The 24,199-nt window shown below is 45.5% G+C and overlaps 1 protein-coding gene and 1 pseudogene across 8 annotated transcripts in view; both read left to right on the top strand.

The window, feature by feature from the left end:
* LOC145535236 (collectin-43-like) overlaps positions 1 to 23,280 on the top strand; it is a 174,080-nt gene extending 150,800 nt beyond the window's left edge. For 5 of the 8 annotated variants that reach the window (XM_081563608.1, XM_081563599.1, XM_081563591.1 and 2 more), the window contains 4 exons: positions 16,045 to 16,246; positions 20,287 to 20,403; positions 20,592 to 20,675; positions 22,826 to 23,280. In XM_081563608.1, coding sequence (XP_081419734.1) covers positions 16,048 to 16,246; positions 20,287 to 20,403; positions 20,592 to 20,675; positions 22,826 to 23,208 — 783 coding nt within the window. In that variant the 5' untranslated portion in view covers positions 16,045 to 16,047 and the 3' untranslated portion in view covers positions 23,209 to 23,280. Of the gene's footprint in view, positions 1 to 8,020; positions 8,201 to 9,869; positions 10,151 to 16,044; positions 16,247 to 20,286; positions 20,404 to 20,591; positions 20,676 to 22,825 lie in introns of all 8 variants that reach the window. The other 3 variants (XM_081563577.1, XM_081563566.1, XM_081563585.1) reach the window with 1 other exon arrangement.
* Positions 2,838 to 3,906, top strand: LOC145539536 (NADH-ubiquinone oxidoreductase chain 1-like; annotated as a pseudogene).
* Positions 23,281 to 24,199: the final 919 nt, after the last annotated feature.

Genomic DNA, 24,199 nt, shown 5'->3' with positions numbered 1-24,199 from the left:
AAAATAAAGTTAAATTTCAAGCCATAAAAAGCCATAATTAAAAATAAACCATGAAAGTAACTTTAGTGCCCCTGATTACACAACAGTTAAGATCAAACTGGGATTAGCCCCAAACCCAAATAATTACTAGAACAAGATTATTTGCCTGAGTACTACCAGCAGCAGCTTAAAATTAAAAGCATTTGGCAGTGCTTCACACCACTCTAGAGCCTATTTACAATCAATAAACCCTGATAAACCTCACCAGCCCTTGCTAATTCAGTCTTCAGCAAACCCTGAAAAGGAGGAAAATAAGCATAATTATTATGCATAAAAACATTAGGTCAGACTTCTGTGGTGGTACAGTGGATAAGAATGCACCTGCCGATGCAGGGGACACTGCTTTGATCCCTCGTCCTAGAAGATTCCATATGCCGTGGAGCAGCTAAGCCTGTGCTCCACAACTACTGAGCCCTTGTTCTAGAAATGGTGAGCTGCAACTGCCGAGCCCATGTGCTGCAACTACTGAAGCCTCGCACTCTAGAGCCTGTGCTCCACAACAAGAGAAGCCACTACAATGAGAAGCCTGTGCGTAAAAAAAAAAAGTTAGGTCAAGATGTAACCTATAAGAGAAAGAAATGGGCTATATTTTCTATTTCAAGAATATAGTTCCACCATCAGGGAAGCCCACATATGTTAATATTTTGGTACATATGTTAATAAGATATTACATTTTATTTAAAAAAGAACATATTTCCATACACAAAAGAGTCATGAAACCTAAGGACCAAAGGAGGATTTAGTAGTAAATTAAGAATAGCATGCTCAATTGAATAAAAGCATGAAATGCACACTGCCTGTCTCTCTCCTCAAATAATACAATAACTTATCTACAATCTATTAGCAAACACTAATCATACGAGAGGAGACAAGTTGTAACAAGGGAAGCATACTGGAAAATGTGCTTGGATAAATCAAAAGATAGGTTAAATAAAGCACCTACTTTACACCTAGGAGATGTCATCTATGAATTTCTTGAACAAAATCTAGCCCACTCCTTTCCTCATGGTACTAGTATAAGTAAATTAAACATTCAAAAGTATAGGAGATAGAAATTTAAAATATCTTTGGTGCTATAGAGAAAGTACCACAAGGTAACAATGCAAAAAAGCATTAAAAGTAACAAAAAATAAAGATTACTCCTTGTACCTTTTACATGATGATTTTACTAGCAAAACTTTAACAAAGAGAACTTTAGTTAAATAACCCAAATACAGGTGAGGTACTTATGAACAGTTTTACAACAAACTCATCTATGTAGCAAAATAGGAAGATTTATAAGTGGAGGTGACAAGCCTAATGAGCCTGGTGACAGCAGGTTGTCCAGGAAATGAATTTTAATTCAACTTTAAAAATACCAAAAACCCCTTTATAGTGTGTGTTCAGTCACTTAGTTGTGTTCAACTCTTTGTGACCCCATGGACTGTAGCCTGCCAGGCTCCTCTGTCCATGGGATTTTTGTAGTTTTAAATGTTAGCCTAAGATGGTACAGCTTTTTAGGAATTAGCACAGCCTTGACGAGAGAGTAATAATAAATAGCACCAAGCTTGGCTTAAAAGCAGCCATCAATTAAGAAAGCATTCAATCTCAACAATAATCCTTCCTTAATACCAATAATTAAATCAACTCCTAGATTTATTACTGGACTAATCTATTAAATAACAGAAGCACTAATGTTAATATGAGTAACAAGAAATATTTCTCCTTGCATAAGTTTACATCAGTAACAAACAATATACTGATGAAAATGAAACTTGTGTCCAACTCTTTGTGACCCATGGACTATATAGCCTGCCAGGCTCCTCTGTCCATGGGATTTCCCAGGCAAGAATACTGGAGCAGATTGCCATTCTCTTCTCCCAGGGGATCTTCCTGACCCGGGGATTGAACCCAGGTCTCCTGCACTGCAGGCAGATTCTTTACCATCTGAGCCACCAGGGAAGCCCCAAATACTGATAATTAACTCAATATCAAACTATTTATTAAAGATACTGTTAATCTAACACAGGCATGCACCCAGGGAAAGATTTGAAAAAGTAAAAGGAGCTTAGCAAACACAAACCCCACTTGTTTACCAAAAACATCACCTCTCAAATAATTAGTATTAGAAGCACTGCTTGCTCAGTGACAACCATTAAACAGACACAGTATCCTGACCCTGAAAAGGTAGCATAGTCATTTGTTCTCTAAATAAGGACCTGTATGAAAGGCCACAGGAGGGTTTTATTGTCTCTTAATCAGTGAAACTGACCTTCTCACAAAGAGGTGGGAATAATTAAATGAGACAAAAAGACCCTATGTAACTTTAATTAACCGAAAGGGATATAATTAAACTATCAAGATAAAATGAAATTTTATATGGATTGATAATTTTGGTTGGGGTGAGAAAGAACAAAAAAATCCTCTGAGTGATTAAAGCCTAGACATACCAGTCAAAACATAGTATCACTTTTTGATCCCCCAACCAAAAAATGACCAACAGAACAAGTTACCCTAGGGATAACAGTGCAATCCTATTCAGGAGTTCGTATCGACAATAGGTTTATGACCCTGATGTTGGATCAGGACATCCCAATGGTGTAAATGTTATTGAAGTTTCATTTGTTCAATGATTAAAGTCCCATGTGTTCCAAGTTCAGATCAGAGTAATCCACATTGGTTTCTACCTACATTTCTCCCAGAAAGAATAAGAGAAATAAGGCCAACTTCAAATAAGCATCTTTAAAGTAATTAATGATATTAATTTGTACTTTAATTAACAAGTACAAAGTTCTACCCAAGACCAGGGTTTAGTTAAGATGGCAGAACCTGGTAAATGTCTAGAACTTAATCCTTTATAACCAGAGGTTCAAATCCTCTGCCTAACAAAATGTTCATAATTAATGTTCTAATACTTATTCTTTAAGCCATAGCATTATTGACAATAGCTGAACAAAAAATTTTAGGTTATACACAATTCTGAAAAGGGCCAAATGTGATAGGACCATATGGTCTATTACAACCCATTGCTGATGCAGTCAAATTATTCATTAAAAAAACTACTACAACTGGCTACATCCTCCATCTCCCTACTTATCATCACACCAATGCTAGCCCTAACCTTACCCCTAACTATGAATTTCCCTACCCATACCTGAGCCCCTCATTCATATAAATCTAGGAGTTTGTTTATATTAGCCATATCAAGTCTGGGTTTCCCTGATGCCTCAGTTGGTAAAGAATCTGCCTGCAGTGCGGGAGATCTGGGTTAGATCCCTGGGTTGGGAAGATCCCCTGGAGAAGGGAACATCTACCCACTCCAGTAATCTGGCCTGGAGAATTCCATGGACTATATAAGCCATGTGGTTGCAAAGATTCGGACACGACTGAGCAACTTTCACTTTATCAAATCTAGCTGTATGCTTGATCGTATGATCTGAATGGGCTTTTAGTTCAAAATAAGCACTGACTGGAGCTCTACGAGCAGTAGCACACACAGTTTCATGTGAAGTAACACTAGCAATTATTCTATCAGTTCTCCTCATAAATGGATCTTTCACTCTCTTGACCCTCATTTCAGGAATAATTATGATTACTCTTCCCATCTTGACTCCTAGGCATAATGTGATTTATTTCCACCCTAGCAGAAACCAGTAGAACCCCCTTTGACTTAACAGAAGGAGAATCCAAACTTTCATCAGGCTTCAATACAGAATATGGAGCAGTCCCATTTTCCCTATTTTTCATAGCAGAATGTGTCAACATTATTATAATAAATACTTTCACAACAATTTTATTCCTAGGAGCATTCTACAACCCATAACACCAGAACTATACACAATCAACTTTATTATTAAAACACTATTACTAGTAATCTCCTGCCTATGAATTTGAGCATCCTCGGGCGTCCCTGGTGGCTCAGGCGGTAAAGAAAATGCCTGAGACCTGGGTTAAATCCCTGAGTCGGGAAGATCCCTGGAGAAAGAAATGGCTACTCACTCCAATGTTCTTGCCTGGAGAATGGACAGAGGAGCCTGGCAGGCTATGGTCCATGGGGGTCACAAAGAGTCGGACATGACTGAGCAACAAAGCATGCACGCACATAGGCATGCATCCCAGATTCTGATATAATTGATTAATACATATACTCTGGAAAAGCCTCCTATTGCTAACACTAGCTTAATGCATGTGATATGTTTCATTACCTACTATACTATCAAATATTCCCCCACAAACATAAGAAATATGTCTCATAAAAGTTACTTTGATAGAGTAAAATAGCAGAGGTTTAAATCCTCTTTATATCTAGAATTATAGGAATTGAACCCACTCTTAAAAATTCAAAATTCTTCATGCTATCATAATACACCACATTCTACATAGTAAGGTCAGCTAAATAAGCTATTGCACCCATACCCTGAAAATGTTGGTTTATATCCTCCTTGTACTAATAGATCCCATCAACTTTATTATTATCCTATCAACCATCATTTCAGGAACCATAATTGTACTAATCAGCTCTCACTATTAAGTCTGAATTGGCTTTGAAATAAATATGCTAGTCATTATTCCTATTATAATAAAAACATTCAATCCATGAGCCATAGAAGCATCTACTAAATATTTTCTAACACAAGCTACCACATCAATACTACTTATAATAGCTGTTATTATTCTCTGACCAATGAACTATTACAAAAATATTTAACCCAACAGCATCAAAAATAGTAACAATAGCCCTAGTCATGAAACTAGGACTATCCCCGTTCCATTTCTGAGTACCCAAAGTCACATCAAAAAACAGGCCTAATTTTATTAACATGACAAAAACTCTCACTTACACCCATACTATATCAAACCTCTACTATCACTTAACCTAAATCTAATACTGTGTGTGTGTGTTAGTCGCTCAGTCGTGTCCGACTCTTTGCGACCCCATGGGGTGTTGCCCATTAGGCTCCTCTGTCCATGAGATTTTACAGGCAAGAATACTGGAGTGGGTTGCCATTTCCTTCTCCAAAATCTTATACTAACTGTATCCATATTATCGATCTTAATCAGAAGCTGAGGGGGGTTAAACCAAACACAGCTATGAAAAATTATAGGCTATTCATCAATTGCTCACTGGGAATGAATAACAGTTATTATATAACCCAACTATAACAATCCTAAAATTCATAATTTATGACTCTCACTATAGTCATAACATCTATTTATAATTCAACCACCAATACACTATCACTATCACTTACATGAAACAAAATACTCATTATTACAAACCTCATCCTCATGTCTTTATTGTCAATAGGGGGTTTCTCACCACTAGCAGAATTCATACCCAAATGAATAATAATTCAAGAAATAACAAAAATAACAATATTATTCTATCCACACTAATAGCTATCATAGCAGTACTTAATCTATATTTCTGTATACAACTCACATATTCCACAGCACTAACCATATTTCCCTCCATAAATAACATAAAATGACAATTTGATTCCACAAAACAAATAATTTTTTTACCAAAAATAATTGTAATATCTACAAATCTCTTACCCCTCACACCAGTCCTCTCAGTACTGGAATGGGAGTTTAGGTTAGACAGACCAAGACTCTTCAAAACCCTAAGCAAGTATAATTTACTTAATTCTTATTCAGTGAGGTTTGCAAAACTATATCCTACATCAATTGACTGCAAGTCAAACAGTTAATCTAATTAAATCCTCAGTAGATTGGTGAGATACACTTTTCACAAATTTTTAGTTAACAGCTAAATGCCCTAGGCAGCTGGTTTCAATCTGCTTCTCCCATCACCGGGCGGGGAAAAAAATGGCCGGAGAAGTCTTGACAGAATTGAAGCTGCTTCTCTGAATTTGCAATATGTAAAATTCACCACAAGACTTTGTAAAAAGGGTGTTCAGATTCCTGTTTTTAGAGTCTAATGTTTACTCAGCCATTCTACCTATGTCCATAAATAGCTGATTATTCTCAACTAATCATAAATATATAAAGCACTGATACTTTATATCAGTGTTTATATCAGTTGTTCTGAGCTGAAGTAGTAGGTACAGCCCTCAGGATCCTGTTGCATGCTGAATTAGATCAACCCGGAGCACTACTTGGAGATGACCAAATCTGTAACATAGTCGAAACTGTTCACCCATTTGTGATAATTTTCTTTATAGTCATGCCCATTATAGTTGGTGCGGACTTCCCTGGTGGCTCAGAGGTTAAAGCGTCTGCCTCCAATGCAGGAGACCTGGGTTCGATCCCTGGGTCGGGAAGATCCCCTGGAGAAGGAAATGGCAAACCACTCCAGTATTCTTGTCTGGAGAATCCCATGGACGGAGGAGCCTGGTAGGTTACAGTCCACGGGGTCGCAAAGAGTCGGACACGACTGAGCGACTTCCCTTCCCTATTATAGTTGGTGGCTTTGGGAAATGATTAGTTCCTCTGATGATTGGAGCCCCTGACATAGCCTTTCCCCTTATAAATAGGCTTATTACTTCCACCCTCTTTCTTATTACTACTAGCATTATCAATAGTAGAGGCTAGTGCCGGTACAGGTTGAACTGTCTTTTCATGTCTAGCCAGAAACTTGGCCCATGCTGGAGCATCAGTAGGTCTTTTTTTTTTTTTTCTCTACACGTAGCAGGTGTTTCCTCAATTTTAGGTACTATTAACTTTAGTACCACAGTTATTAATATAAAACCACCTGCTATATCCCAATACCAAATACCATTATTTGTGTGATTGGTTTTAATTACAGTTGTACTATTACTATTATCATTACTTGTATTAGCAACTGGAATTACTATGCTGTTAACAGCCTGAAACCTAAATTCAAACTTTTTTTGGTCCTTCAGGAGGAGGAGATCCGATTCTCTGCCAACATCTGTTTTAATTTGTCAGACATTCTTAAGTCCATATTTTAATTGTACTTGGATTTGAAATTTCATGCATTGTAACCTATTATTTAGGGGAAAGAGAGCCTTTTGGATATACATGTATAATATGGGCTATAATATCAGTTAGATTTTTAGATTTCATTGTATGAGCCCACCACATGTTTCAGTTCAGTTCAGTCATTCAGTCATGTCTGACTCTTTGCGACCCCATGGACTGCAGCATGCCAGGCTTCCCTGTTCGTCATCAGTTCCTGGAGCCTACTCAAACTCATCCAAAAGGAAATCAGTTCCTAAAGGAAATCAGTCCTGAATGTTCATTGGAGGGACTGATATTGAAGCTGAAACTCCAATACTTTGGCCACCTGATGCGAAGAGCTGACTCATTGGAAAAGACCCTGATGCTGGGAAAGATTGAGACAGGACGAGAAGGGGATGACAGAGGATGAGATGGTTGGATGGCATCACTGACACAATAGACATGAGTTTGTGCAGGCTCTGAGAGATGGTGAAGGACAGGGAAGCCTGGCATGCTGCAGTCCATGGGGTCACAAAGAGTTGGACATGACTGAGAGACTGAACAACAACACTTTAAATTTATACAGTGCTGTGTGTCAAGTGTATTTCAATCAAAAAAGAAATTGGCATTCCAGAAACTAGAATCCAGGTATTCTTGAATTTCTCTTTCATTATCTCTCAGGGTCAAGGTAGAGACAATCCTGGGCTAGCATGATTGAATCAATAGTGTATATAAAGTATTTTGCTAAGAAATTTTTGCATGTTATATCATAGAATATGAAGGATTACATAATGAATTTTTCTATATCTTCTACCAATGGAGGAAAACTTGGTTTGGTGCATTCACTGATGGGGAAGGGAACTGTCCTGGTTATTCACCTCATAGTAGAAAATGAAGTCACATGTGAACACTGTCGAGAATGCAAGCAACAGGGTCAACTTGATGGTACATTGTCCTTGATCACTGCAATCAGTACTACAGAATAATGAACAATAAATAGCATGAGATCTCTGGATTAAAATAAAACCCATTTTCCCAGTTTTCAGATCAGGATTTCTTTTTTGTAATGTTTCAGATGGGTTTGACACAGGACAGTTAAAGACCAGACCTATAGAATAATTTTGAATGGAATAGTCCACATAAAAAGGAAAGAAAACTTAATGGATCTAGTGATCAAAGAGAGCTAGAAAGAAAACTATTCTAGGAGAAGCCATATTTGGACTACCAACAAATAAAGTAAAGCAACTTATTAGAGGTAAGATTTTTTGCAAATGTTATAGTTCCCAATAGGCTATGGGGGAATTCCCTGGAGGTCCCGGGGTTAAAACTCTGTGCTTCCAACACAGAAGGCATGGGTTCCATACTTAGTCAGGGAACTAGGATCTCCCATGCTGCAACCAAAAACAAACAAAACCGATAAGATATAGGTTACAGGGACTTCAGTCTGAGAGCACGTGGGGAAGAAGACTTTTTTTTTTTTTTCTGGTTTTTGTTTTGGCCAGACCGTGTAGCTTATGGGATTTCAGTTCCTGAGCAGGGACTGCACCTGGGCCACAGAAATGAAAGCTGGGAATCCTAACCACTAGGCTACCAGGGAACTCCCAGGAAGACATATTTATCTTGATACCTTTTGGGTGCCCAAGATAGCATTAACTCAAAACCTAGTAGTTAATGTGCATCCCTTGGGAACACATGTGGTCCTAGGTCCTGAGTGGTTCCAGGCCCATTTGAATGGATGGTCAAGAAAGAAAGTCTATTAAACAATGAAGGATTGTTGGGCATATTCTTTATTACTTTATCCCTTATCTGTAAGGTACACCTGTGCTGAGGAGTGCCTGTTTGGTAAGTCCTGAAGTAAATATGGAAACAAAGGTAATATTGGTTTATCAGAATCTTGGGCCAGAGAACCCTGGGAGCCCATACAGACCCTGCCCCCAAATCCACCCTCCTCTACCCCTCAGGATAACCTCATCATCTAGGGTCAGTCCCCTTATCCTTGGTTGGGGTGGAAACACAATTGCCTTTGGTTGAGAAGTGTAATTTCTCTAAGTTATGAAGATAGTGGTTTGGGGTATATCAGAGTCTCTGAAAGATTCATTTGTATCCAAGAACTTATGATCCTCCTTCAGTTGGCTTGCCAGACTTTGTGTTCTTCTGTTCCTCATGGAGGGAGAGGAAATTCAGCCTCATCAGGAGAGTGCCTCTCCTGATACAGCCTTGTAAGAAGTGTGTTGATTAAAGTCTCAGGTGGTTTTGATCTGGACTTGGTGAGTACCTGTGTCTGAACATATGTCCACTTGTCACATCAAGTGGGCACAGGCACTGAAGGCATGAATTTCAATCCATGTCTGTATCATGGAAGGCATCTGAGCCACAGAAGGTGGTTTTTCATTTGGATCACAGCTCTTAGCAGAGAGGGGAAAGGCTTTAAGGGATGCCTATATACCTGAGGACTTAAACTCTGATATACCCCAAACCACTATCTTCAAAACTTAGAGAGGTAACATTTCTCAACCAGAGGCAATTGTGTTTCCACCCCAGCCAAGGATAATCCTTCATTGTTTCATGGAGTTTCTTTCTTGACCATCCATTCAAATGGGCCTCTGGGGGGCAGATCACTGTTTACCCTAGGACTCAAAAAATGGGAGATATTAAGACATCAACTTTTAGGAAACAGAAGAGAAAGAGAGGTAATAGTGTGTGAGGAGTCCACCATTTTAACCAACCAACAGAGGAGCCGCTGCTAGCCAGGTTAGACGCTAGCCCTGAATTTGCACCTAGTTTGCAAGGACCAGATAAAGGATATAAATACAACCCCCAAGATTAGGCCCAAGAGATATTGCCCTCTGCCTGACAGATTGGTGGGAAACCGAACTGGATTCTTACTTCTTCTGATGGCCGTGTCACTGTTTTTTCTGCCCTAGATATGGCTTCAGAATCAAAGAACTCAGCACACAGAACCGAGCAGAAGTAGGTCTGCGAATGCCCTGGCAGAAGGCCCCAGTGCCACCTTCCCCTGACTGTTCCCTGAGACCGAAGCACTCTGTTCACTGCTGTTGGGCTGTACCTCACAGGCCTACAAGCCTTGTAGATGCCCTGCCTTGAGACTGAAGACAGAGTGACACAGTGACAAAGATATCAGTGATTATTCGACCGGGGATCCGACATGTCTGAAGTGGAGGGTCCTAGAGCAACATGTCACCAGGTATGGCAGGCAGGACAGGGCAGCAGTCTTTGACACTGGAGGAAGAGAGGCTACCATTTACAGGGGGAATTGACATCAGATTGGCTTATCAGTTACCATGGAAACCAGAAGCTAAGGTAGGAGCAAGTGTGTAGGCAGTTTCTAGTTAAGCCCTATAATTAAGAGGATTGGATAGTCATGTGAAGCAGGGACTGGTCAAACAGGGGATATAGAGAAAACAAGGTAACAGCTATCTTGAATGGCCTGACCATACGCTAATCCCCTCCATAACCTGCCCGACTCCCACCATATCTGATCCCCCCTTTCCTTGATATCTCTGGGGTCAGGTATATCAAGATGCAATGCAACCAGATACCATACATACAATACACACCACAGCAGCTAGAGAGTGCTGAGAGTCCAAAAGATTGGGCTAACTTTGGAGCCAGGCATGAATTAGGTCAATTTTTCATGGAATTCCAGAGGAAGACAACAAAGGCATCTTGCTGTAGACCCAACAAACAGACTCATTTAGTAGTGAGGTTACTGTTGTTGCCCTGTCTGCAAACAGATTCCCTCTGCTCAGACTAGAGATGAAATATAAGATGTTTAATAGGCTCAATGCAGGGAAAATCATGACTGTTAAGAAAATACAAGCAGCAGCACCATTCTGACATAATGCCACCCCTGTCTACGGTTTTTGTCTTGGGCTGCAGTACCATTATGCAACCTCAGTCCCCATAGCCAGTATCAAATACCGGAGAGGGTGTGACAGACCGCAGTGTTAATAGTGCCTTTCTCCATAAGGAGGCCTGGATTAATTATCTTAGGTGGGGCCAGATGAAATCTGTAAGTCCCCTTCTGGTACTAATACTAACCCCCACGGGACTGCAAAACTAAAACATGGGGGACTTCCCTACCAGTCCCAGGGCCATTTACAATATGTTCCCTGCAAGGTGTGGCAAGGACAAAAGTGAGTTATTCTCCTGACCATTAACTGGCAATGACCTTGGGTGGTTAATCATTGAACTCAAATGGTGCTGACGTGTTGCCTTTGGTTAACACGATGTAGGCCCTGGGGTGATTGCTCCTGGAATATTTAGTTACAAGTTTGTGTGACTTAAGTTAGCCTACTGGTCTACAGGTTGAGACAGTGGGTTTCTTGTATAAGTTGTTTTTTAAGTAGTCCACTCATCCTTCAATTAGCCTGGCAGTGGTAGGGCTGTAGGGCAGGTGGAATCTCCAGGGTATGGCATTTTTATCAGTCCATTTCTGAACTTCATTTCTGCTAAAGTGGGTGTGTTTGTGTGTGTGTAGCCCAAGGCTACTCTTATTTCACCATTTCCACAGGTTCCAAACAAACGGTTCAGGGTAACTGGCCCCATCCGATTCCCAATCCTGTCCCTAAGTTTATGTCCCTAAAGCCTGTGTCTGTAATTTTTTAGAGGTGGTGGGTCAGGGGTATGCTTGTACTTTGTAAAAAGCAATAAAATCAGAAAGACTCTTGTGTTTTGCCTGTATCACAAGCCCTCCCCATGCAGTCAGGTGAACCAAAAGCACCAGGCTGCCACTTTTAAACTGGAAAGAGACTGAGGTTAGCAGGATGTCATCAGTATCATGGAAGAGAAAGATATCTCTTACAGTAGTCAGATTCCACAGGAACCCACATGCTAGTGGACGGCCACCCTGGGAGTAACCCCATAATTTTTCCTTCCCCATCTGTATTCATCAACATTTCGGCATTCATGGGGGTTTCAGCAGCCTTCTGGCTGACTCACCAATTGTTGGGCTGCAACACACAGGCCTGCACACTTGTAGATTTCCAGCCTTGAGACTGAAGAAAGAGCTGAGAGACAGCAGGAAGATGTCCACCGCTTATTGGACAAACATCCAAAGAGGAAAGGTCCTAGAGCAACAACATGCCATGTTCAGCAGATAGCAGGAAGCACACTGTGGCAGGCTTCACTCTTTGAGGGAGGAGCCTACCGTTTTTAGGGATATTGACATCAGGTTGGCTCATCAGTTACCAGGGAAACCAGCAGCTGGGGCAGCAAGCATGTGGGCAATTACTATTAAGCCCTATAATTAAGAGGTTTGGATGGTCATGAGAGTGAAGCAGGCACTGGTCTAGCAGGGGGATGAACAGAGAACAAGAGGAAGCCATCTTGAGTGGCCTGACCTTGCATGGGCCCGCTGATCTGGGAGCTTCAACAGTAATGTGTACAAGCATCTGGAAAAATACCGGAGGCTACACAGCTTAGCTCTGAGGAAAGTGCAGCTAATGAAGTCCAACAGAGACTGTGGATGTTGCTAGGGCTGCAGTACAGCACCAGTGATTAGCCCCTAGAGAAACTGTGCAGTCCTTCAGGATACTGTTTGGGAAGAGAGGGTGGTCCATTGATTCTCTGTGTGAAAGCCATTGTGATCACCATTTAAAATCTGACTCTTCTCACCTGTGTTGGTGGAATTGAGAAAAGCAAAGGGTATCACTGAAACAGGAGTATCTGGGTTTGATCATAAATAGAACTGGCCTCTGTTGGAATGTAAAGTCACACAAAGGTAACACCATATTCTGTGCTATAATGGGGTCCAAGGGCATGAAGGATGTATTAATAATATTCACACTGAAAAGAAATGAGCAGTCAAGCCATGAAAAGACATGGAGAAACCTTAAATGCATATTATTAAGTGAAAGAAGGCAATCTGAAAAGATTATATACTGTATGATTCCCACTACCTGAAATTCTGGAAAAGACAAAACTATAAAGATGGTAAAAAGATCAGTGGTTGCCAAAGGAAAGAAGTAGAGATGAACAGGCAGAGCATGGAGGATTTTTAGGTAGTGAAAATATGCTGTATGGTAATATAACAATGGGTAATGTCATTATATATTTGCCAAAACCCATGGAATGTACATCACCAAGAGTGAGAACCCTATGCTAAACTACGGACTTTGGGACATTATGGTATGTCAGTGTAGGTTCATCAGTAAATAAGTAAATAAAGTACAAGAGAAAAGTAAAAAAAAAAGAAAAAGAAAGTCTAGGAGACAGGAGTTAATAGAAGCCAACTTGCAGGAAGAGATGAAGTATAGGACTCCTGAAATGAAAGTCACCATATATAAAGAGAGTTTGTCCAGTCACCATGGTAAGACTTGACAATTAGGCTTTGTGGGGAGAGGACAGCAAGGGTTCAGTTCAACCTCCGTGCTGATTAGATCTCTCGGTGGTGTGTGAACATCCTAGAATAGAGGGGGCTGGGTGTTATTTATAGAATAGAGAAGAGCTCAAGCTTTAGAGGCCTAGGTCAAAAAATTGCAATATAGAAATGAGAAGACCTTTCCCTACCTTTGAGGAAAGTTGACATCGTAGATTCCGTAACATACAAGGAGCAGCAAAGCCCAGGAGCAGATCAGCACGTCCAATGAGGAGGCCAAAAGGGAGGCTGGAGACCTGGGGTTGCTGATGTGGAGACCTAAGGGAAGGGGTGATGGAAGAAATAAGTCACAGGGAACTACAGGCAAGCAGAGAAGCTAACAACTAGCCCACAATCACTGGGAATGAGAGTTTCCCTGTGATGGTTACAGCAGTGTATCAGCAGCTTGGGGATCCAAACTGGCCACTAGGGCCACATAATGGAGAAACACTGGCTAACACAGTGGAGAGATTAGGACAATCAAGTTAAGGGAGGATGGCTCCAATACTTTGGCCACCTGATGCAAAGAACTAACTCATTTGAAAAGATCTTGATGCTGGGAAAGACTGAAGGCGGGAGGAGAAGGGGATGACAGAGGATGAGATGGTTGAATGGCATCACCGACTCGATGGAAATGAGTCTGAGTAACCTCTGGGAGTGGTGACGGACAGGGAAGCCTGGCTTGCTGCAGTCCATGGGATCTCAAAGAGTTGGACACGACTTGAGCAACTGAACTGAACTGAGGGAGGCCTGGCATGCTGAAGTCCACAGGGTCACAAAGAGACACAACTTAATCACTGAACAACAATAATCCTATAAAAGGCAAGTAGAGGGCTGTCCTAGATACAGCAGAAAGCAAAAGAGTGACCCCTGCTGAGTGGCAGCTCCCCCAGACACTGCCCCCCACAGACTGTTGCCTCAGCAGCCCCTCTACCTGCCCCAATCCTGCTGAGATCTGCCAAGCTGCTCCCAGCTCCTTCCTAGTGTATGAGCAGTAATGAGAAGGAAGAGAAGTGGGCACAGCAGGTGCTGGCTCTTGGACTCTGCAGAGGCAGGCTGCTTTTCCAAGAGCTCTAGGTCATTGTGTAACTTGCTGGTCTTCCCTGGACCTTGGATTCCTGGAAATGCATGAAATACACACACTGACGCTGCCGCTAAACTCTCAGGGTTGTAGTGAGGTACTGATGAGATCATGGGCTGAGGGTGCTCTAATGTGTGTTTACTGCAATGAACATCAGTGGCGAATGTCCAGAACACAGGTGGGGGTGAAATCAACTGAGTCAACAAGCCCAAATTTGCCCTTCTTTTCTCTGGAAACTGGCACTGGAACCTCAGGTTACAGGGCAGGTATAAATAGTCAATAGTGGCTGAGAAACTTCAATTTGCCTGGAGGTTCTGAAACCCTAGAGGAAGGAACTGTGAGTGTCTGTCCTTGCCTCTCAATTTGTTTTCCTGTGTCCAGTGAGTATCTTCCTGCCTGAATGGGTGCTTTATCCTAATGGTGCTGAGGAAGGCAGGGTCTGTGTAGCTGTTCCAGTCTAGGAGGGTGAGTGTTGGAGGTGGGGCACAAGGTAATAATGGATGCTCTACACTGTGTTCCCTTTGTTTGGTGGGAGATGTGTTTCCTGGGCTGGGAGAAGGGGAGAGTTGGCTGGGACATCCAACCAGATCTCTGATGCCATTGTCTGGAAGTCCCTGTGGAAAATGCAATTCATCATCCTCATGGAAGGAGGCACTTCTCTGGCCAGAAAGCCCCTTCCTTCCCACTACCTCAGCCTGCCAGCAATCCTCTGTCCTTTGTTTGCACAGGTCACTCAGGCTTGCTTTTGAGTCTTTCCAATGCCCGTGAGCCCTTTCCATGGCCAAAGCTTTACAGTTTCTGCCTGAGAGAACAAAGAAGCCCAACAGTGGGACTGACCCATGTCCTGTACCCACCCCAGATCTCACTTAGCTCCTTAGTCCCTTTCTGATGGTTACTGGAAGCTCTATTGGACATCTGCTCTTTCCTCCCTTGAAGCCAGCCTTCCACTAACTGTGCATCTCACATGTCCCTTCCTCTATGAGGCCACTGGCCCAACTCCTATTGAAAGTCTGGACAGACTCGAGGTACGCCAGGGACCTTCCTCGTGGAGCTCAGGGATGACAAACACTGGTAAACACACAGTCATGCACCCATCCTGTGCTCAGGACAGACCTCACCCATTGTAGGACTCTGGCTTTTTTTCAGACACCACTGCAGACCTCGAGTACTAATCTGCCCAGAACAACAAGTGAGAGGAAACGAATCTGCATTGTCACAGCTAAGCCAACCACCTTACTGGTACAGAAAGGGAGAAGCAGGTCCAGAGAGGGGATGGGTCCCACCCGAGGCACTCAGTGAGTCCCTCCTGATGAGACAGATGGCCTCAGGGAGGAATTCTACATCCTGGTCACAGTACCACTGGCAAGGATGACAAGGCCAAAAAGGGATGACACAGAGCATCTGAGAGTAGATTCACACTGCTGGCACACCAGGTCAGAGGCCCAGCTGGTCTGCTCATGTCCTCCCTGGCCAGACTTTATCCCACCTTTCCCTAAACTGCTTTTTGAGCCCTGCTGCTCTCGTCGCCAGGGAATGGGAAAGGAGATGAGGGAAGGGCTTCTCCTGATCTCAAGGAGCTGGGCCAGCCCTAATCCTCATCCTTGGACCAAGAGCCCCCTCTTTCTGTTCCTCTGCCTAGGACATGCTTGTCCTCCCTTTCTCCATGTTGCTCCTGCTCACACAGTCCCAGGGTTCCCTGGGCGAAGAAATGGATATCTATTCTGAGAAAACACACACCAAACGCTGCACCCTGGTTGTGTGTGCCCCACCACCGGATAGCCTTCGTGGCCATGATGGACAAGATGGGAGAGAAGGCCCCCGAGGAGAGAAGGGGGATCCAGGTAGAGCTGGGACCATGGGCCTGTCCTGGTGGGAAGGGGTGGGCACTGGGATTGTAACCAAGCCAGAAACTTGAGTCTTCTGCTGGGGAAGCCTTATAGATGGTCTTTTCCTAAATGGGTGGGTTTCACCCAGATTTTGAGCCCACCTAAAACACAGCTTTACTGGTTAGCTAAGACTGGCTGCCCTGAGCCTCCAGCTTCATCACCAGCTGTCTTGGTTCCTCCCCTAGAGTCTTCTGACTCCAACCAACCCAAGAATGTGCAAAGAGTGAGTAAATGACTAGTATTTGGAGTCATCTACTCTAGAACTTAACTACAGTCCATCTGGATTAAATGGTTCCTCTCCAGGTTGTTAAAGATTTTTAATATTGCTGCTGCTGCTGCTGCTGCTGCTAAATTGCTTCAGTCGTGTGTGTCTATGCGGTCTGTGTGACCCCATAGACGGCAGCCCACCAGGCTCCGACGTCCCTGGGATTCTCCAGGCAAGAACACTGGAGTGGGTTGCCATTTCCTTCTCCAATGCGTGAAAGTGAAAAGTGGAAGTGAAGTTGCTCAATCATGTCCAACTCTTAGCAACCCCATGGACTACAGCCTACCAGGCTCCTCTGTCCGTGGGATATTCCAGGCGAGAATCCTGGAGTGGGTTGCCATTGCCTTCTCCGTTTTAATATTGAATTAAGTTCTATTCCTTGATGAGTGGGAAAGGATGAGACACTGTAGCCCCATACTCAAGCCTGAATAAAAGGATTTTCCCTAAATATATTACGGAAGGAAAGAAAGGAAGCTTATACTTCTTTGTCCAGCCCTGTGCTTAGGAGTTCCCTTGAGTAGTTTATTTAATCCCACCCAAAATCTAACAAGTGATGCATGAATCTCATTTGATAGGGAAGACAATTGTGACACAAAGATACTAAGTGAAACCCAAGCTGGAAGGCGAAAAGGACATGAGATTCATTTTCAGACACATCTGTGCTTGTCTACTAGCTCTGTTTCAACAACAGAGTCCCCTAGGGACAAGTCACTCAGTGTTTCTGAGTCTCAATTTGCTCATCTGTGGATGGGAATAATATGACCACACAGTGACAAATAGTTGAGCCAAGACATCCCCCCCACCCTTTTTTTTGGTGAAGCTTCAGGATATTGTTGCATCCTCTTGCTGTAATCAGCAATCAGGTGGATTCTCCTGAGATTTCTCAAGATACTACTTATTAAGGGAAGTGTCTGAGAAACACACTTCCCTGGTGGCTCAGATGGTAAACGTCTGCCTCCAGTGCAGGAGACCCAGGTTCGATCCCTGGGTCAGGAAGATCCCCTGGAGAAAGTACTGTCAAGCCCAGTACTCTTGCCTGGAAAATTCCACGGACAGAGGAACCTGGTAGGCTACAGTCCACGGGGTCGCAAAGAGTCGGACATGACCAAGCAACTTCACTGAGAAACACTGCTCCACAGGAGAAGATCTGGGTGTTACTGGCAAGAAGTGAGAATTCAGTGAACCAGCAACAAGGACAAGGGCACCACCATGGCACTGAACCAGGGCTGTGGAGGGACCAACTGAGATCTTTTAACTTTCTCTAGTTTGTATTTTGGTTGGGGAAGAAAGAAATGAGCAACATTTGTAGGATCCTTGTTGCTGGTTCCTACAAACCCCAGTCTTTGTAAGTATCTGTCTGTCCTTTATAGACAGAAAGTAGCTTCCAGCATGAATGAACTGGGCCTTAATAAGGCTGCCTAGAAGTGAACTCAATAGTGGGGTGGTATTCAAGGTACTAGCATTCGCTAGCTCCCAGAGAGGCCCTGAATTCAATCCCGGGGCAGGGAAGGGGTGGGGACTTTTCCTATAGTGGCCCTCAGCTGCATGGGTGTACCCCAGACATCCCTTTCTTGTGCATTCCAAGCCTGGCCTTGGGTCAGTGCTTGGAGAGAGAACAGTGCACAGTCGGGCCAAGGACCAGGCTCCACACTGGCTCCCCAGATCCAGGTACTGCTGTCCTTCTACTGTTAGGGGTCTGAGTATTTCCTGAAGATCCGAGCATCCTCAGATCCTGACCAGTAGGGCTGGGTGGGGCCAGAGTCTGTACTGGGGACAACCTCCCCTACAGATTCTGACACACATGTTCCCAAGAACCTGATGTAAAGGACAAGATGGGCCTGAGAGGAGAGACCTTTGAGCAGAGGTAGAGGGTGGGGCTGGGTCACTTGGTGATGCCCCAGACGTGTGGTGGAGGGCCAGTAACACCTGGACCCTGCTTGGGGGGCTGTATTTCCAGGGACAATTCCTTCTTTCCTCGGTGAGAGTCCCTCCAAGGGGGCAATTCTCCCCTGGGAGTAAAGCTTCACACCCCACAGCATCCCCCCCACCCAGCTCTGTTGATCTCTCTGAGCTCATTTCCTTCCCCTCCTCCCACACTTCCTGGGCACTGACCACACTGGCTCCTTGTTGGTCCCTGAGCGCACACATTCCCCTGCCTCCCCAGGGCCCTGTCTTACTCTGTCCATACACATCCCCATGGCTCACTCATCACCCCCTTCACAGCTTTACTCAAGAGTCTTCTCTGGCCATCCTATTTCGAAGATACCCCTGCCAATACTCTGTGCTTTAATTTACCTCTGTGGAATTTATTCTGATCTGATTATCATATGTTAAACATTTTCCTTTTGGTTATGTATTTCTACACAGTTGAGTTTAAGCTTCATGAGGAAGGGATTTTGCTCTGTTTTTTTTTTCACTAAGAATCCCAGCATTTAGGACAGCACCTTGTGTCTAGTAAAAGCTCAGTGCATCCTTATGGAATAAATGAAGGTAAACGGCCAGGAGGTGAGACATTTTAGTACAGTTGTTGTATTTCAGTCACTCAGTCCCTGTCTGACTCTTTGTAACCCCATGGACTGCAGCATGCCAGGATTCCCTGTTCTATATTACTTCCTGGAGTTTGCTCAGACTCATGTCCCTTGAGATGGTGATGCCATCAAACCATCCCGTTCTCTGTCATCCCCTTCTCCTGCCGTCAATTTGCACGGGGTTATTTCAGGGAAGACTGAAGCTCCTCGGGGGGCAACATCTTTAAGGAGGAGGCTAAAGATCTTTTAGCCCCATCTTTTATGCACTCCCACTTCCAAGGAGATTCAGTGGCACTGACTGGGCTGGTCCTTTTCCCCAAGGCCTCTAGGTACTCCTGGTCCAGCTGCCTCACGGAGGCGGGGGAACATGGGACCTCCAGGCACACCAGGCCCCAAAGGAGAGACTGGGCCCAAAGTTAGGTGGGTGGTATATGGCGGGTGTGGGAGGGAGAAGGGAGGTGTGACAGTGGCAGTCCTGGTAGGGACCAAGCTATGTGCACAGTGTCTGGAAAAGCCTGGAACCTCAATGGCTGGTAGGCCTTGCCTGGACCTCTCCCCTCACGTTCCCACATTGACTGAATTTCCCCGATGCCGTCCCCAGAGGAGGCCAGGCAGTCAGGAGCAGTCTTCCAGGTTGCTCTCTCACCTGGAGATGCGCGTGACAAGCTGCACTGCTGAGGAAATGGTACCTGCTGAGCACACTCTCAGCCGTGTTTCTCCAATGTGTTCCTTCAGTGGGAGAAGTGGGTTACCCAGGCATGCAGGGCTCTGCAGGCCCCACAAGTCTCAAAGGAGAGAGAGGTGTCCCCAGTGAGCCTGGAGCCCCTGGACGTGCTGGGGTGGCAAGGGGGCAATGGACGTGGGGCTGCGCTCATATTACCCTTTCCCACCACCACCAGCCACCAGCTCAGAGCTGGCATTCCAGGATGAGAGCCAGTGTTGGGCTCTGGGAACTGTCTGTCTCCAGGGAGAGGGTGGTGTGAGCAGCAGGGACTGTCTGTATCCAGGGAAAGCTGGTTGTCGGGTTATGGGACAGTCGGTGTACAGAGAGGATACGAGGAGAGTTTTCTGGCACAGAGGGACATTTGTGCAGGGGGAGGACATATACATACTGTCATACATGACAGTCCATGTACTGGGGGAGGTGAAAAGTGCTGGAAAGTGTTCCCAGAACTCACACAACAATCCTTTTCTGATCCTAGGGCCTGTTGGAGCCATCGGTCCACGGGGACCTTCAGGTGCCATGGGTCCCCAAGGACTAAAAGGGGACCGAGGCAATCCTGGAGAAAAAGGAGCAAAGGGGGAGAGTGCATTTGCAGGTAAGAACGCTCTGGGGGCTCTAGTGGGTGCGGAGGGGGCAGGAGGCCCTCTTCGGTTTAGCACCTCCTCTCATGCATCCCATGTCCTGATCCCACCCCCGAGATGCGTCACCCTTCCCTGAGCCCTGGGCTCTGAGTGACCCCAGGCAGTGGTGGATCTGTCTTCACTTGGCCTCTCTCTCCTGCAGAAGTCGATACTCTGAGGCAGCGGATGAGAAACTTAGAAGGAGAAGTACGACGCCTCTGGAATACTGTCTCTCAGTATAGGAAAGGTGAGCTCCCTGACCTGACCCTGAGCTGGCACTGAAGGTGGACCTCAGACTGGGTCTGGGCTTGGCTTGGAGTTCGCTGGGCTTGGGTCCAAATTGGACTTGCTGGGACCACGATTGGGACTGGAGCTAGACTTGGGGCAGGAAGTGGGGCTAAGGACAGGCTGGGACAGAACCATGGCCCCCATGCTCCAGGAGCTCAAGTAGACACACGGGACAAGGAGGAAGACGCGGTCCATGTCACCGGTTCAGCAGACCTTCACCACAGCCTACCCTGGGTGGGTTCCTATGACAGACAAGGGGTCACCCAGCCCAGGATGCGTTTCTTCCCTCTGTGGGGCCAGGTGTACAAGTGCACAGAGAAGCAGCCACACAGCCCAGGGCAGCAGAGAATCCAGGACTGGTCCTGAAGGCAGGGGTGGGATGCTGCCTGTGGGGTTCAAAGCTGCTGGGGACCTGACCTTGGCGTGTGGCCAGCAAGCATCTCACCCTAAAGACGTTCTGAGTCTGGCAGGGGCAGGCTGCTTCCCGTCTCTGGCCAGTGCTGCACTCTCCCTGCATCTGCTTAGGTATTTAAAACAGAGATTCTTCCCTAAGCCTGGATCCTAAACAGGCTGAGGCCTCCTGGAGCACGCACCCGAGTGCCCTGTGCCTTTGGGACTCTCCACCAACTGCACCTTCTCCTTCTCTGCTTTCCCCGAAGTCAGCTTTGAATCCACATGATTCATCAAACCTCAATGATTGAAAAAAGAGTTTTCTGAAGGTGCAGAGTGTAAAAAGGCCTGATCTGGTAAGAAGTAGGTTTGGCTCCTATGGACTCAAGCCAACTAAGTATTGAAGTAGTGGGATGAGCATTTCCAGCAGTTCATGTCTTCCTCCTTGCACAAGCATATCTGCACACCTATTTACTCCCTCATATGGAGACTGATACAAACAAAGGAGAACTTGGGCATATGCGCTGGCCACACATGTGTACCTAAACACCATCACTCAGTCCACACCATCTACATACATGAACACACAGGTACACATATGCACACCTATCACCCAGATGCATGGGACGTAAACCAATCACGGCACACGAGCTTGCACTGACCTTGTCCAGGGCTGTCTGGGTGCCATCCTGACTATGTGGAAAAGCTGGTCTCCGAATGCTTGTTGAAGCTACTCAGAAAAAGGCAGTGGATCAGGATGCTGCCTGGTTTCTGAACCAGTCCAGTGAGCCCTCTTAGGAGCCCTGAAGATGTCCATGAATGTTCCTGGAAGTCAGAGTGGTATGGATGGGATGGCGCAAAAAGAGATACTTAACGCACCACATAGGGGATGTTGTTATATAGTGTACCTCTACCTTAGAAATAAGAAATTAGACTCTGAACAGGGAAATGACTTTCCCTTACCACCTGGGCTGTCATGGCCAGGGTGGGGCTGAACACATGGCCTTCTGAGGCCCAGACAGGGCTCTCTCCAAAGCTGATCCCACCCTGCCCCCAACTCCCACATACAGCTCTCAGATCCCCTGCCCAGTGGTCCAGGGAGGTTGACTGGCCATAGCGTCACCTGCAAGCATATGGAAGCCAACACTGGACTGCCCTCGGTGCAGAGAGCAGCACTTGGCTGCTCTCAGATGCACGCCTGTCCTCCCTTTACTCCTCACGCCTTCACACAGCACAGAACCGCTCAGACAACTCCACATGCCCAGTTATCATGCAAGGGTAAGAGTGAGCTGCCTGCTTGGTGTTTTCCACACTCTCAGGAACTGCCCTGGGCTGCATGATGTCATTTCCCTGCCAAAGCCATTCCTGTTTACACAGTAATTAAAATCCTGGATTCTGGTGAACATCACGAGCAGGAACAGAAAGTGCACATTGGAGCCTTAGTGTCACATCCAACAAGGTCTGATTCCCGTCTACATCTGACAGTTGGGTGACTTTGGGCCTCTTACATAAGCACCTGAGTTCCAGGGTCCTCACGTGTACCTGGAGACCACGGCACCACTCACAGGGCACATCATGGATCCAGGGCTGCTCCGAACCAAGTGCCTCACTTTCTTCCTATCTGGTGCCCTGGTACCCGGATGGGAGGCTGGGGACTCCAGTTGGAGCACAAGGTCTAGGTGCTGCCACATCCCCAACCTGACTGTCCTCTTCCCCTAGTGGTGCTCTTCCCTGATGGCCAGGCTGATGGAGAGAAGATCTTCAAGACGGCAGGTGTTATTAAATCATATTGGGATGCCCGGCAGCTCTGCAGAGAGGCTAAGGGACAGCTGGCCTCCCCACGCTCTGCAGCCGAGAATGAGGCTGTGAGACAGCTGGCCAGAGCCAAGAACAAGGATGCTTACCTGAGCATGAATGACATCTCCACGGAGGGCAGGTTCACCTACCCCACGGGGGAGTCACTGGTCTATTCCAACTGGGCCAGAGGGGAGCCCAACAACAACAATGATGGACAGCCAGAGAACTGTGTGGAAATCTATCCTGATGGCAAGTGGAATGACGTAACCTGCAGTGAGCAACTCCTCGTGATCTGTGAGTTCTGAGCCCCCAAGGAGGAAGGGGGCCATGCCAGGGTTGTGTGCTGCCAACATCTCAATAAAAAGGTGACCCTCTGCTGCTCACGGCTTCCTCACTGAGCCAAGGATGAGACCAGAAGGCAGGCCACTTATGGAACTCCTTCCTCAGAATAAAGTTCTAAACTGTCTTCACACTTGGAAGACTTGTCACAGAAAAAGAGGGGGCAGCCTGCTTTTCTAGGGGCAAGGGCTAAAAGGAGTTCTCCAAGTCTCCCCTGTTGAAAAATTCAGTGCCTCTGCCTCACCAAGATGGATGTCTAGCCCTCCATCTCTACCAACCATCGGCCACGTATGACCCCACTGATCACTGCCTCCTCCTTCCCTTTCGTCTCCTGCCTTCAATCTTTTTATCCTTCAGTCTCTTTCACTCGTCTCTCCTCCTCTCCTGGACACTCCACAGAGGGGGAGCAGGATTCTCAGCTCTGGCTCCCTTCTCTGCTTGCACTCACTCTAGTCTTGGGCTCATTCTCTCCCATGGTTTCAAGTTCCTTCTATTGATGCCTCCCCCATGTAGAGCCTTGTTTGGACCTCTCTCCAAACGCCAGACTCCTCTCACCAAGGCAAGCTGCAGCCCTGGGGTTTGGAGGTCACAGTGGAGGGAAGCACCAGCTTCTCTGGCCAGATTGAGTGGCCTTACACCCAGTAGTCTCGCCTCACCGTTGACCTTGACTTCCCATGACAATGTGACTGTGGATGGCTTATAAGAGAGTGTACCATGCACAATCCTAATCCCTTCTGACGTTTCAGGCAGAGAGGGTGTCCAGCCAGGTTCAGATTCATCCCCCAACCTCTTCCTGCCTTGAAATTCAAGGGATGTTCATCTCTACTCTGCCTCAGAGACAATCGAGTCAAACGCTTCTCATTTTACAGAAATGGAAACCAAGACACAGAGATGCAGGGAATCTGCATAGGTAGTAAAGCAGGAGATAGCGTGCCTCTGGGCTGAACACCTGGTGTT

Source organism: Giraffa tippelskirchi, chromosome 2, assembly GCF_054371585.1.
Source record: "Giraffa tippelskirchi isolate mGirTip1 chromosome 2, T2T-mGirTip1v1.2.pri, whole genome shotgun sequence".
NCBI lineage: Eukaryota > Metazoa > Chordata > Mammalia > Artiodactyla > Giraffidae > Giraffa > Giraffa tippelskirchi.
The sequence above is the reverse complement of the archived record's forward strand: the minus strand, read 5'-3'. Positions and strand labels throughout refer to the sequence as shown.